We start from the raw sequence: 16,001 nt of genomic DNA, 5'->3' as shown, positions 1-16,001 counted from the left end.
TTCTGTTACCACCAGGAGGTGCTGTTTTCAAAATGTACAGTTTTTGCATAGACTTCTTCAGTCATGGTCCATTATCAACCCTCGTAAATTTGGTTGGGATGGGACCTTCTATCACAAAGTTATAAGAGTTTTGTGCCTGTGGCGAAAAATTTTAATTTTCACCAAATTTGCCGGCCCCTTTCTCGTACGCCATGATACTTATTGAAAAGTTTTCAGCAACTTTAGATCCTCAACTTATCCACAGTGACCTCACTAAGTTTAAAGGTGATCCCATGAAAGTTCTAGGACAAGTTTGTTCAAATACCATTGGTGTGACATGGCCAAAATCGGCAAAAAATTAACTTTCAATCCAAGATGGCGGCTTTCGTGTTCGTTTTAGAGCTTAGGTTGTGACGACTTTTTTGACCGTCCCGACCTAAGGAACGCGTGTACCAAGTTTTGTGCATGTACATTAAACGTGCTCCTCAGGCCCACAAGTTTTAGGGGATGGAGCAGTTATTTGCCCCGCCCACTTTCATTTTTTTAACGCACATTCCCCAAAACACAAATAAACATAATTTTACACCAGGTCTGATGCGGTTGCAAAAATTGGTGAGTTTTGGGGCATTTTTTTTACTTTGGTGATGAAGAAGAAGAAGAAGAAGGTTTTTTTTGACAAAAACACTTTCATTTACATTTCACATAAATTTACATTGCACCATGTAATTGGTGTGTTAAGGTGTTGGTGTTAAAAAAAGTGCAGACATCGTTATAAATATTAAAATAAACAGATCAGCCACAAAGAAAATGTGCAAATTGAATTTTTTCTTCAACAACAGAACAAAGGATGTTTTTGTAGCACCATATTTTTTAAAAGTTTCCACATCTCCCGTCATTTTGTAAAAACTGAATTCCAGCCTCAGTCTGCATTTGGTGCTACAGCACCACACTGAGGCCGCTTCTTGCCCTACACCATTTTCCATTTTATTTTTCCTGGTGACGTAAATTGCCGTCTTGGCTTCACCAGAAATAAAATTTAATAGCTGCCACTTTTTTGGAGTACTTTTCTTGTACCTGCACCCTAAATAAAACTAGAGATACTAAAAGTTTCATCAAACAAATTAAAAACATTGGTTAAAAGAGTGAAGAGCACTGTGAGTCTCTTACACTCGCTAAAAACATGAAACACTGTCTCATGAAGGAGACAGAAAGGGCACTGATTTGAAACAGCAGGATTAATCACAGAGATAAAAGCATTTGAGGCGATGGCACCGTGTTAAATTCTCCACTGGAGGTCGGCTGTTCTTTTCCTGAGGGGAGGTTTATATAAAACCCTCCACTGTGGACTCGCTCCATTTCCACTCAGTTGGTTGGTCCACACAGTGGGGGCTCTGTCACACAGTCCCTTCCTATTGGTAACTTTTATGCAGGTGTGGTAGAGAGTTTTTCTGTCAGCTGTGTGCAGGCTGAGTTTTTTTTGAGGAGAGGTCCGCTTAACTCCTCTAATTGGGGATTCATGTGGACCTCTGGAAACGGATCTCTGTGGTTGGGTTTTGCATTTCCTTGTGTATAGTCCATGAGGAGGCTTTTCTCCTTCCCTGAGAGCCTCTGTCTCCATAGATCCAGGATCCTGTCAGCAATCCTGGCAGACTGGATGCCTAGTATGGAGCCCACAGCCCGGGAGTCCATCAGCGCTGGACCTGCGATGTCTATGAGTTGTTCCAACACCAGGGTCCCGGTTCTGCACAGCGCTGTCATCAGCCTGGGCGTGGCTCCACTACAGACATCCAGCCTCGTGCCGTATACCAGTGGCTCCTTCAGTAACCAGAACAGAGAGTTAGAGCTTTGGCCTGAATTGCATTTAAAAAGGGCCCATGACTTAAAAACACCCTGATAAAACGGAGGTAACCCATTTAGTTTAAAACATTTTAAAAATTTAGAATCAATTAAAAACAGCGCATTATCCAGTCCCAAGCTATTCACACGTCTGAAAATGCAGCTGGCCACTTCTCTCCATACCAGATCTGACGGTCCAGTCAGGAACCTTTGGATAAACTGTATTCTGAAGGTGGCAGTTTTACTGGCCAAGTGGATGAGGCCCTGTCCCCCCTCCTCTTTGGTTAAAAATAACACCCCCTGTGGCACCCAATGTAAGCCATCCCAGAAGAAATTGACTAATTTAGTCTGGATCTGGGCAAGTAAGCCTGACGGGGGATCCATACAGGCTAGGCAGTGCCAAAGCAGGGAGGCTACCAGATTATTGAGCACAAGAACTCTACCTCTGTATGACATGTGAGGGAGCAGCCATTTCCATTTATTCAGTTTACTTTCAATTTTTTCAGTGATGCCCTCCCAGTTTCTTCCAATTATGGTTTTGTTCCCAAGGAACACACCAAGGTACTTGAGGCCATCTTTTTTCCAGGCCAGAACTGGGAGACCGTCACGCCATCTAGCAACAGCAAGGGCTTCACTTTTGGTCCAGTTCACCCGAGCTGCAGATAGAACGTTAAAAGATTTAGTTTAATTAGTTAGTTAAAATATCAACATCTCTTTGGTTTTTAATAAAAACAATGACATCATCCGCATAAGCAGATGAAACCATGCTTTCACTAAAACCAGGTAAAATCAAGCCGTCAATGCTTGTGCGAATTTTACAGAGAAGAGCTTCCAGGGAGAGTGCATAGAGCATACCAGACAGTGCGCAGCCCTGCCGAATGCCTCTATGCACCCTGAAAGGAGCACACAGATTACCATTGAACTTCAGCATACTCTCAATGTCACTGTATAACACCTGGACCTTAGCAATAAAACTAGTGCTGAACCCAAACTTCTCCATTGTTTTCTAGAGGAAGTTGTGTTCAACGCGGTCGAATGCCTTTTCCTGATCTAGTGAAATGAGACCAGTATCTACACCTAATGAGCTGGAGACCTCCAAAACATCTCAAATTAGGTAGACATTGTCCACCATAGACCTGCCAGGCACACAGTATGTCTGGTCCTGATGGATGACTTACTCCATAGCTTCTCTCAGCCTGGTAGCCAAAGCCTTGGACAGAATCTTGTAATCCGTACACAGCAAAGACACAGGGCGCCAATTATTTATGTCCTGGAGGCTACCCTTTTTGGGCAGAAGGGCGACAGGACAACGGCAGAGAACCTGAGGCCAAACTTTCATCAAAAACATCTAAAAGGTCAGGTGCTAAAATATCCCAGAAAGCTTTAAAAAACTCGACACTTAGGCCATCAATGCCAGGAGACCTCCGCTCCTGCATACTCTGCAGAGTGGTGTGTAGCTCCAACATGTGCAGTGGCCAGTCGAGTTTTGAGTTTGTGTCTTTGGAGACCTGAGGCAGTTCACCACAGAACCCCTCAAACAGTGTCTCATCCCCTTTAAGCTCGCTGCTGTAAAGGGATGAGTAAAACTCCACAGCTCACTTCCTGATCTGGCCAGGGTCAGTGAGTTCCTGCCCTGTGTCTGAAAGCAGTGAGTGGATTACCTTCTTCCGTCCATGCTTTTTCTCCAGGCCGAAGAAGAAGCTAGAGGGAGCATCCATCTCTGTGATGTTCTGGACCCGGGACCGGACCAGTGCACCTTGTACTTTGGTGTCTAGCAGTTTGGCTAAAGCCAATTTTTTAGATTTGAGGACTTCAATATATCCTCGATTTCCTCTGGAATCACTCAGTGTTTCTAGTTCCACAATATCAATCTCCAAGTCTTTGATAGATCAACAGGTATCTCGTGTCACATTGAATGTATGCTGCTGACACAAGAGTTTGATTTCAGTTTTGCCATGGTCCCACCACTGTCTAAGACATGTGAAATCAAATTTTCTCTGTCTAAAAGCAGACTCGCTAAAACCTTAATCAAATATTAAAACTGAATTAAAATGCCAGTATGCACTTTTGGGTGAAATATTCTTAATGAGAACATGACATAAAACCAAAGAATGATCACTAAAACCAACTGGCATAATTTTACAAGCCTTAAAAACATTAAGATGGTGCTTAAAACAGTAAAAGCAATCAAGTCTGGCTAAGGAGATCCTATCCTATCCTGGACTCTGTGTGCATTCTTCTCCACACGTCCACAAGGCCATGTGAATAGACCAGCTGCTTCAGGGCGCGTTGGGAGGCTGGATGAGGCTCTGTGTGATTACGATCTAAAAACTCATACTCAGTGCAGTTAAAATCCCCACCCAGGAATAAAAAATCCTCCGAACTACAGCAATTCAGTTTATCTTTAATTGTTTCAAAGAAGCTCTTCCTCTCTGCACCATTAGTTGGAGCATAGATATTGATAAAAACCTCATTAAAATCCTCAAAGTGTGCTTTGGCTAAAAGACACCTCCCCTTTATAATATGCTCGACCTCCAGGGATAATGGAGTAAACGTTCTGGAGAACAGGAAGGCCACTCCACCACTGAGTGTGGTGTTATGACTTAAAACCAGCTGGCCCTCCCACTCCTTGTTCCAGTCTGCCTCGATGTTCACATAACTGTGTGTTTCTTGTAAAAATAAAACATCAATTCTTTTCAACATTGCTGTTTCAAACACCAGTGCCCTTTTTCCTGATTCTCTGGCTCCATTTACATTTAACGTCCCTACTTTAATAGAATCCATTTTGAGGGATATGTTAAAAGCAAAGCCAGTAAAATATATAAATAAAAATGAAACCAAATACTTCATCATTGTTGTTATTTAAAAACTGAGCTGTGTTCTTACGTTCATCATCTTTTTTTTTTATCTAAAAATTTCTTGGTCATTAAGACCTGACACAGCTCTGTTTTTGATGACATGTCTTGCTGAGTTGTAAAATTTTAACTTGTCGGGCAAATGCTTATTTAAATCTAATCCCTTCATGCCTTCGGTCTGCTGTAGGAAATTCTTAAACATTTTAGCAGTATAATAATTTCCTTTCTTGGCTAGCAGTTGGCATTGTGTATCTGCTGTCAGACACACAGCCTTCTCTCTCACTGCTGTGAGCTACACTCTGCCGCCCAGCCAGCCGATCGGCTTTATGGCCTAGCACAATGCCGAGCACGCTCCTCCTTTTGTTGCGGCGCCTCACAGAAGCTGACGTCCACCCAGACTCACAGGCTTCCATATCTACCACCTCAGCTGTACCTTCACACACCTCACCTGACCCTTCACCTGCTTCACACATCTCATCTGTTTCACACAACTCATCTGACACAACTCCAGTCTCACACAAATCACCTGTTTCACCTATCTCGCCTGACACTTTACCTGCTTTATCTGACACACCTGACACAACTCCAGTCTCACACAAATCAGCTGTTTCACCTGACACTTTACCTGTTTTATCCGCCTCACCTGCAACCTCACCCACTTCAGTAACCTCACCTACTACCTGAACAAGCTCACTCCCCTCCTTACCTGTACGCTCACCTGTCATCTCCACCACCACCTCACTGCTCCCACCTGTACCACTCTCCCTCTCACCACTCACCTCAATGTTGTCACCATCCAGCTGCGCACCTGCCGCCCCCTCCGAGCCAGAGGTCTCAATGGCTCCATCCCGGGCCGCGGTACCTGTCTGCAGGCGCACCGCGGCAACGGGCCGCGCCGAGGCATCAGAACGCCGCACCGCGGCAACGGGTCGCCACACTGCAGCAATGGGTCGCCCATGGTCGGCGGCGGTGACGGCGGCATGTCCCTCCTCACCGCAGCCAAAACATTTCATAAAAGAGGTGGTAGCAAACAAAGCATAATCAAAGTCATCCACACGGACCATGAAACGATAATTGAATTCCTCAGTTTTGTTGTTAAGGATCATGAAGAGTTGTCTGCGGTGCGATTTACAGCCCGACAGCACCTTCTTAATCGGTGACACCACCTTTCCGTGTCTCGACAACTCTTTTATCAGGAAGTCATCACTGATGAACGGAGGCACATTAGAGAGAGTAACTCTGGTTGCCGGCTGCGTCAGTCAGCGGCAGCACCTACTCAAACAGCCCGTTTACACTTATTCCTGTTTCTACCAACATGTTCACCTGTTCCACTTTATCTAAGAACAGCACCACTGCCCTGTTCATGCGGGCCGTGGACTTCACACAGCTGTGGCCGATGATCTCACCTACGGCCAACGCCACCTCCTCCACGCTGCACAGAGAGACGGCTCCGATCTTAATGCCATGCTTCCGTGACAGCCTGGCAAAGCCACTGGAAGCCATGACGGCGACCGAGTGGCCGACCAACCAGACAGAGTCTGGTCGGAAAAACACACAAAAGACAAACTAAAAACTAAAATAAAGCCAACAACTACAAACCCAAACAACTAATACAACTATACAACCAGTATGATAAAGAATAAACGACAGAAAAAGGAAAGAAAAGACAGCGAAATCTCTTAGTCACGCTCAGCTCTTTCACTCTCACTCCTCTCAGAAGAAGAAGAAGAAGAAGTATAATCCTTACGATTACAATAGGGTACTTGCAACAGAGTTGCTCGAACCCTAATAACAGAAAGAAAAATCTGACTTATGATAGCTCATTGTGAGCATCAACTGTCTCTTCATAGACACAGTGCTGCTCCTCAGGATCTTGGTCAGGATATCTTCTGATGTCCTGACCAACACAGACAGGTAAAACAAGACGATTTTCTTTCCACAGTCTCTCTGGATCCACTCCACGAAGTGAGATACACTCTACAAAACAATGACCAAATGCAAAGTATCTGTGCTTACAGTAGCAAATTAACTGTAAATGCTAAAGTTAGCTCAGCTGGCATTACATGTCAACAGGGACAAACGTGGTGGTAAAAATAAATATGAAAATACAAAACAAAAAACTCACTTTGTACTCAGACGTCTGTTTATTCCGTTCCCTTCCACTGGGTCGGCGAGCAGTGCTCGCCACGGCCACCCGCGACCGGACCGGCGGGCAGTGCTTGTCACGACCAGGGTGCCGGTGCGACAGGTGCCCATGGCCGGTGCCCCCGCCATCCGCGACCGGCCGGCGCTCACCGCGTCCAGTGGTGGATCTTTGGTGGATGTGGATCTTTAATCATCATGCTTTATCCAAAATCACTTCCATGTACTTAAATTAATCTACAATTTGATCATATTGGTCTATTTAGAGAGTTTTTTAAATTCCAGTTCACTAGGAGACATGACTGGAACTCACTTAAGTCCTCATGTATGGAGGACATAGCTGAGGATAATGTGATGGTTTCCTGAAATGACCACATTTTCTGTGTACATTTGCATATTAACTGTTGAGCATACAGTATATTACACAGATCATTTATACATAAGGAGACTAAGATGGGTCCTAGAGCCTTGACAGACACCTACTTGGCACTGTGGGTATTGTGATTTGACCCTGTTGACCATGCCACTGTTTCCTGTTTGATAATTATGATTTCATGGCTTGTACAGAGAAGTTAAAATATGTTAGTCTTGCTAATAAAACAATTTGTGTAAATCAGCCACCATACTGTATGTAAACGTGCCTGCCCCAAACACAAAGGATTCCTTGCAGTGATTGGTTTGGTGTGGATGGCATCACCTGGTACCAGCAGGCCTTGAGGTAAAGGTCAAAGGTCAGGGAATCAGCAAGTTTGGATATATAACGTAGGGACTGGAAACATTCACATGTGGCTCTGATGTATTTGGTTCCAACTAGTGAGTTTTCTTACTATAAAACTAATATTGGCTAACACGCTAGAGATGAACTAAGCTGACTTTTGGATGGCGTTGATGTTTTGATGAGGGAAGTAAGCCATGGTCAAATTTACCTCTCTCCGAAAAATGGTGATATTGGCAGAATATTTTTTTATTAGAATATTAATTCACTCCTGTGGCTTACATTGCCATTTAAAAATACAAATTTTATTGAAAAAAAAATAAAAAATTATTAAACAGTGTATTTGTATGTAACTTATGTCTGAATAGATCAGTGGCCCCTGGGAATTAAACCCACGCACACACGGGGAGAACATGCAAACTCCATGTCGAAAGGCCCTTGTTCCAACCAGGTTGGCAACCCAGGTAACCATGGCACCAGCTTTGTGGCCTAAAACAGTTTGTAAACAATGTTTGATTTGATTCAATTAATTACCATGAGCCCTCCTCACCCAGGCCCTTTCTTTAAATGCTGGAGGTTACTGAAGTTGTCTCAAAAATGATCAAAGTATTGGAAATAAGATCAGGGTCTCTAATGCGTTGAGGAGCCAGTGGTGGGTCTCTGCAGACCATGTATTTGCATATTTTATACTTTGTAAGTACATGCTTTATAAAGTTTGATTAGCAGGAATTTGTGAAAACTTGTGGATTATGAAGCGGAAAGTGTGGTGTGAACAAGGCTCACCATGGCCTTCAGATCTGTACTCAGACACACATACCTAACCCATCCACACATTACATTTTAAGCCCCGCCCATACAGCTTCATTTTCTGCCCTGATAGGTGGTGTACAAGTCAATAAAATGGGTGATGTAGTGAAGGAACCAAACAAAGCGAAGTCATGAGGGTATTTTTAGACAAGTTGCTCGTGCTATTGTTGTTCTCCTGCTTCTCCTCTGCTGTCACCTCTCTTTATTCCTCATATTGCCAGTTACAGGGACAGTTTCATCTAAATGGGATGCACCAGACAGGAGATGTGATTCTAGGAGGTATTTTTGAAAATAACTTCTTCTCTGCCAATCCTGATCTGTCTTTTACATCAGAGCCATATCAGTCTACCTGCTATGGGTGAGTCAGAGAAATAGAAGAAATTAAAAAGCTGTTTGGAATTATGCCAACACATTTACATTTACCTTATAATTTACGTGAAATAACATTAAACCTGTTGTCATTAATTGCAATATCTGTAGTTGTGAAATGTGTAGCTTTGCACAGTAACTCTTTCATGTATTTTATTTAGTAAACACCTGTATTTTATGTTAGTTTTGATGTTGTAGGATTCAGACTGGCTCAGTCCATGGCCTTTGCTATTGATGAAATCAACAGAAAGTCCAACCTGCTCCCAAATGTGACTCTGGGATACAGTCTGTATGATAACTGCAACCAACTAGGAATTGGATTTCGTGCAGCACTGACCTTAGTCAGTGGTCAAGAAGAGCAAGTTACATTAGAGGAGAACTGTGCAGGAACTCCTCCAGTCCTAGGGATTGTGGGTGATTCTTCTTCTACACGTTCTATTGCCATATCCACAGTCTTAGGTTTGTACAGAGTGCCTACGGTAAGTTATTCTTCCTCTGAATTCAGTCATTGCTTAAAATCATTTAATAACAAATTGATATTAAGTTATTATGTTAAATGTTTCATTTAACATAATAACTTAATATCAATTTATCAATATCAAGTTATACAGTTTTTAGGATGCATGATCTGATCTTTTTTCAGGTGAGTTATTTTTCCACATGTTCCTGCCTGAGTGACAGACAAAAGTTCCCATCATTTTTTAGGACAATTCCGAGTGATGCTTTTCAGGTGAAAATCTATCTACAAAATCAATTTGCTAAAAATAAATCATGTGCAAGAACATGTATACTGCAATGAAAAACAAAACATGACTAGTGATAATCAAATGATTGTATGTCTCATGTACAGAGCTGTGCTGTGTGGTATCAGCCTGTGCACTTATCCCTCTGCTCTGTGTCCACATAGGTGAATGCTATGATTCAGATTCTAAAGCACTTTGGTTGGACTTGGGCAGGTCTGCTCATCAGTGATGATGATTATGGAGTCCATGCTGCCCGATCCTTTCACTCTGATCTGGGTCCAGCTGGTGGAGGTTGTCTGGCTTACACTGAGATTTTGCCCTGGGGTGATGACTCTGCTGAACTAAGGAGAATAGTGGATGTGATGAGGAAATCTACAGCTCAAGTGGTGATTGTGTTTGCACATGAGAGTCACATGATTAACCTCATGGAAGAGGTCAGTCCCTTATATAGATATGTATGAGAACAAATAGAATGTTGCTTGTAATTCTAACCCTAACCCTTTGTTTATACAGCATCTGACAGTATGGTGTTCTCTTACGGTGTTTGGAATAACGGCGTTTAAAAGAGCGGCGTTAGGTAACGGTGTTATTTTTTCAGTAATGGGGTAATCTAAGTAATTACTTTTCCCGTCGTTACAGCGCCATTAGCGTTACTGGACGTAAAATGTGGTGCGTTACTATGCATTGATTGAATAAACTGTGTAATCCCAACGCACCCCTGGCTCACAGCTAGTGAGGAGGCAGGTTAATAACGAGGTAAGCGATTATGATTGCCCAAGGCAGAGTCACCTTTCACGCATTCCAGCATACGCGACACACACACACACACACACACACACAGTTAATCAGAGAATCGATGAAGCAGCAGAGATGGCGAGTCAGGATTCCGATGTAAAGTTGGCATTTTCATTGTTTGTGGCGATAAAATCACTTCTTCAAGTTCATTGTGATCAAAGGCAAGAACGTACATGTAATGTGTACATTATGTCCCGGAGCAAAAACTCTGTTGTAAGCAATTCTAATTTAATGAAGCATCTCACAATGGCACACACATCTACAAAGTTAGTTGCCAAAAACACTGATAATTGGGAGTTTGATTTATTTAATTTAGAATAAGACTACAGAGCTAAACACACTTTTTTTGTTGTTTAAAAGTTTACTTTTGTTGTCTCAGGTTGAGAGAGTTTGATTTAATTTGCTAGAGTTAAATGCACTTCATATGGTGTAACTGTTTACTTTTCTTACAAAGATAATAGTTGAAGTGCAGGATAAACATCTTGCCGTCTGTCGACGTGCAATAAATATAGAAAGTTATGTACAAACATCTGTCTGTTCTACTCATTTCAACTGACTTGTGAAAACTACACAAAAAAATCCTTTTTTTAACAGTAACGCAAATAGTTACTTTCCCTGGTAACAAGTTACTTTTATTATAGAGTAATTCAGTTACTAACTCAGTTACTTTTTGGAAAAAGTAGTGAGTAACTATAACTAATTACTTTTTTAAAGTAACGTTCCCAACACTGTCTCTTAATAACCTGGCCTTAAACACCTCTAAAACCAAAGAACTGATTGTGAATTTCCAGAAATCCAAGCGCACTGAGCACTCTGCCCTCTACCTGAATGGGGAACAGGTAGAGAGAGTAGAGAGCTTTAAGTTCCTTGGTGTGCAAATCTCAGCCAACCTCACCTGGACCACACACATCTTCCATCAGGTGGGGAAGCCCCAACACAGGCTGTACTTCCTCAGGAAGCTAAAACACGCTCTCCTCCCTCACCACCTGCTGACCAACTTCTATCGGTCAGCAATAGAGATTCTCTTGACCTACTGCTACACGGTGTGGTTCTCCAGCTGCACAGTTGCGGCGGGTGATGAGGGCAGCAGAGCATCGGAACCACACTACCTCCCCTCAGAGTCATCTACACTGGCCGACTCCAAAAGAAAGCTAGCTGTATTATTAAGGACCCCACTCACCCTGGACATCACCTGTTCTCCCCCCTGCCTTCTGGGAAAAGACACAGAACAATCAACACCAGAACCAACTGATTGAATAACAGCTTCTTCCCACTGGCAGTAAAATGCACAAACCCTTTTTTATACTTTATTTTATATTTGGTGATTTTATATTTTTACTATTTATATTGCCTTTACTTTAAAGCTGAAAAACTTGTGAATTTCTCTGTGAGATGAATAAAGTATCTATCTATCTATCTAAATTGTGTTTAGTTGTCCTAAAAAAACAATGACAATAAATAATTCTGATTCTGTACAGGTGGTGAGGCAGAATGTGACAGGCCTGCAGTGGATTGCCAGTGAAGGCTGGTCAGCAGCTGCTGTGCTCCATACTTCCCACCTCATGCCGTACCTGGGTGGAACACTGGGCATCTCCATCCGTCGAGGAGAAATACCAGGACTCAGAGACTTCCTGTTACTAACACGTCCTGATCTACATCACAACAACAGTGATGGAAACAGCATGGTGAGAGTGAACCCCTTTGACTTGGTGTTTGTAAGAATAATATTGTGGTATTAATTTCAAAATGAACTATCCTTTAGGTGAATCAGTTTTGGGAACACACATTTCAGTGTAGATTTGCACCACCTCCAGCAGGTTGGGTGGAAGCTGGGGGAGAATTATGCACTGGACAGGAAGTTATAGAGAATGTGGAGACTGAGTTCTTGGATGTTTCAAACCTCAGACCAGAGTATAACGTGTATAAGGCTGTGTACGCTCTGGCGTACGCTCTTGATGACATGCTGCAGTGTGAGCCAGGGAGAGGACCTTTCAGCAACAACACCTGTGCTCATTTACAAAGACTGGAGCCATGGCAGGTAAGATACCAGTTCCCCCTTAATCTCTTAGTTTCACTAAATCATTTGTATTTATTTTGGAGTCAAACTTAGTGTATAGAGTTAAAATAAAAATATAGAATAAATGTATTTAATCATGCCACTCACACAGTTTATAATGTTAATGTGATAGTATAGGCACCTCTGTTCACAAATATAGAGTAACTCAATAGAATAGAAGGCCTTGATTGTCATGCTATTCTATGCAGTAATTGAGTATAGTTACTTTGTTTAAGTTGGATAATAGAACAAATAAAATATTATATTTCCTTGCTGCAGCACTGGCAACAACTTCAGCCACAGGTTTTTGTTTTGTTTTACATTTTCAGTCTGGCCATAATTACTAGAGTGACATGGAGCATATTTTTCTGTCTGAATCCAACTGAGCCCAAGAGACTACTTACTGAAACTGACCCGTACCTGACAGTTATCTGAAGCATGCTCTATTGTCACACAGAAAGATGTAGCCTTTATTTATGGTAATGGAAAAACACAATTATTGAATAGAAACTGAAGTCACACACCTTTATGTGTTATAAAGGTAATTTACTTATTACTTTTATAACATTTCAGGCTTGACATTAACGATCATCAGTTCTATATTAAACGTTATTAGTTCCCTGTCCTTTTGAAAATAAAACAGTAATTATCAGTTTCAACTGATCACTAATTTGTCTTGTTATGCATATATTTATGAAGTGTTTACACCATATTTTTGATTAAGCCTTTAAAACAAATTTATATTTGAATTCAACCAATTTCAGTCAATTTCACAGAACAACTTGAAATAACCATATCGGTGGATGTGACCAAGTCTGACAATTATTTCTGTCCAAACCCAGTCTAACTGTGTGGGATAGCTCACTTTCAATCAAAATTGTATTTCTTTTCAGTCAACATTCACATAATATTGGAGAAAATTGTGAATCTGTTGGTCAGCTGAGGTAAACAACCGCTGGGCAGTAATCGTAGTTTTCTTTCTTTTTTTCCTTCTATGTCTGATTCTCATACCCAAAGCTTGTGCATTACTTGGAAGAAGTCAACTTCACAACAACCTTTGGTGATCAAGTATCATTTGACGAGAACGGTGATACCTTACCAATATATGACATCATGAACTGGGTGTGGCTCCCTGATGGAAGAACTAAAGTTCAGAGAGTGGGTGCAGTTAAGAGGTCAGCCTTCAAAGGTGATGAACTCAAGCTGGATGACGACAAAATCTTCTGGAACTTTGAATCCAAACAGGTTACTACTTACTACTCATTGGCCTTACTGCCTACTTTTCCTGTGTGAAACTTTTCTAGTTCACTGTAATCCATCTGACATGAATCAGGCTCAAGTCTACCCGTATCATCACCATTATTATTGTGCCATAATTAAAAAGTCGATATCATTAACTGTATAAACTTGTAACCTGATACAGTTGCTGTGTATCTGCTCCTGGTCTCTCTCTCTTCTGTCTCTACCTCATCTCCCTTTTGTCCTTTCTCTCCCCCCTTTCTGTCCCCCACGTCTCCGCTGTCCCCCATTTTTCCTTTCACCCCAACCGGTCGAGGCAGATGACTGCACATCTCTGAGCCTGGTTCTGTCAGAGATTTCTTCCTGTTAAGAGGGAGTTTTTTCTCTCCACTGATGCCTAGTGTTTGCTCATTGTGTGAACTGTTGGGGTTCTCTGCTCTCCTTGATGCTGTCTATGTACAGTGCCTTGAGATAATGTATATTATGATTTGGCGCTATACAAATAAAATTGAATTGAATTGAATTGAATTGAATTGAATTGAATTGAATGAATGTTGTCACCTGCCTATGTCTGTGGTGGTACAGGCAAACCCTAAGAGAATCTACGTGTGCAACCCTACATCCTGTGCCCAAGTACTGTATATGCACAATACTTTCAATTACAGCTGGTTGTGTTCTAGTTGAAGAAAAAAACAACAAAGAAAACAAGAACAATGACTTGCTTGTTCGAGATTATGTGACGTTTGTCAGTACCTACACCTGTGCAACCCATCACTCAAAGAATACAAGGACATACAAATGAGGTCAAGCACTTTATATGTACAAGTAAAAAGCACTTACTTGTACATCGCACTCATGACTAGCACTTTATAGTTTTGCTTACTTGAAGCACTTACTTATTTCTAGCTCATGTAATGTAATGTATTTCTAATCGATGGAACCGTGGGTATGTGCATGCAAGCAGACATGAATAGTGACACATGCAGAATATGGAAAAGTATGGAGAGGTCCTCATAGGATATAATAACAAAAGCTGATTTTTCTCCACACAGCCTCCTCAGTCAGTGTGCAGTGAGAGTTGTCCTCCAGGTACCCGCATGGCCAGAAAGAAGGGGGAACCTGAGTGTTGTTTTGACTGTGTCCCTTGTTCTGATGGCAAGATCAGCAATACAACTGGTGAGTGTAAAGTTTTAAACATTACAGTTGAGAAATGTTGTATATACATTCACTTTCCCTCTTTTCTCAGACTCCATGGAGTGCACCAGCTGTCCAGAAGATTTCTGGTCAAGCCCCCGGCGTGACCACTGTGTTCCTAAGAAAACAGAGTTCCTATCGTACCATGAGCCTCTGGGTATTTTCTTGACAACCACCTCACTGTTGGGCACATGTATCTGTGTTGTTGTTCTGGGCATCTTCATCCATCATCACAGCACACCTATAGTTCGTGCCAACAATTCAGAACTCAGTTTTCTTCTCTTGGTGTCGCTCAAATTGTGTTTCTTGTGTTCGTTGCTCTTCATTGGACGACCCAGATTATGGACTTGTCAACTAAGACATGCAGCATTTGGTATCAGCTTTGTGCTTTGTGTCTCATGTATCCTGGTGAAAACCATGGTGGTTCTGGCTGTGTTCAGGGCCTCCAAACCAGGAGGTGAGTCCAGTCTCAAGTGGTTTGGTGCTGTGCAGCAACGAGGGACAATTCTGTTTCTGACTTCTGTTCAAGCAGCGATCTGCACTGCCTGGCTTGTCTCTGCTTCACCAGTGCCTCATAAAAACACCCAGTATCACAGTGACAAGATAGTTTATGAGTGTGCAGTTGGGTCCACAGTTGGTTTTGCAGTTTTACTTGGTTATATTGGTTTACTGGCTGTCCTCAGTTGTTTGTTAGCTTTTCTAGCAAGGAATCTTCCAGACAGTTTCAATGAGGCCAAACTCATCACTTTCAGCATGTTGATCTTCTGTGCAGTGTGGGTGGCCTTTGTCCCTGCTTACATCAGCTCACCAGGCAAATATGCAGATGCCGTGGAGGTATTTGCCATCCTGGCCTCCAGTTTTGGCCTCTTGATGGCGCTGTTTGGACCCAAATGTTACATAATCCTCATGAGACCTGAGAAAAATACAAAGAAAGCCATCATGGGTCGAGGCACCACAAAATAACACTGCTGTCTTTCTGTCTCTTCATTGGTATTTTGGATTTTTTTTTCTTTACCTTACTGGAGGCAATAAAGTTTTGTGAAATAAGACTTGAATTAGTCAAGATTATTAATCTCCTATTTATTACAGAATCAGGAGTTATTGTGAACAGACTTGTCTCCTTCTGATAGTAATGGGCAATAATTTTATTCCATCTTTTTTGTCATACCATCTCACTGAGATCAATCTACAGACCTGAAAAAATATGTCAGCAAAGCAAACAATGCACAATTAATGAACACAATTAAAATCACTGAAAAGTTTTAATGTTG

At 42.0% G+C, this 16,001-nt stretch overlaps 1 protein-coding gene across 1 annotated transcript; it reads left to right on the top strand.

Moving 5' to 3' along the window:
- Nucleotides 1–8,462: 8,462 nt before the first annotated feature.
- On the top strand, nt 8,463–15,779 carry LOC122773722 (extracellular calcium-sensing receptor-like). Its single transcript, XM_044032604.1, has 9 exons — nt 8,463–8,692; nt 8,888–9,182; nt 9,347–9,433; nt 9,611–9,880; nt 11,720–11,932; nt 12,004–12,279; nt 13,315–13,542; nt 14,589–14,712; nt 14,783–15,779. Exons 1-9 carry the CDS (start codon nt 8,466–8,468, stop codon nt 15,691–15,693), a joined length of 2,631 nt encoding a protein of 876 aa, XP_043888539.1. The 5' UTR covers nt 8,463–8,465; the 3' UTR covers nt 15,694–15,779.
- The last annotated feature ends 222 nt before the right edge of the window (nt 15,780–16,001 follow it).

The sequence above is a fragment of the Solea senegalensis genome, linkage group LG8 (assembly GCF_019176455.1).
Source record: "Solea senegalensis isolate Sse05_10M linkage group LG8, IFAPA_SoseM_1, whole genome shotgun sequence".
NCBI lineage: Eukaryota > Metazoa > Chordata > Actinopteri > Pleuronectiformes > Soleidae > Solea > Solea senegalensis.
Note: the sequence above shows the minus strand (reverse complement) of the source record. Positions and strands in the feature narration are given on the sequence as shown.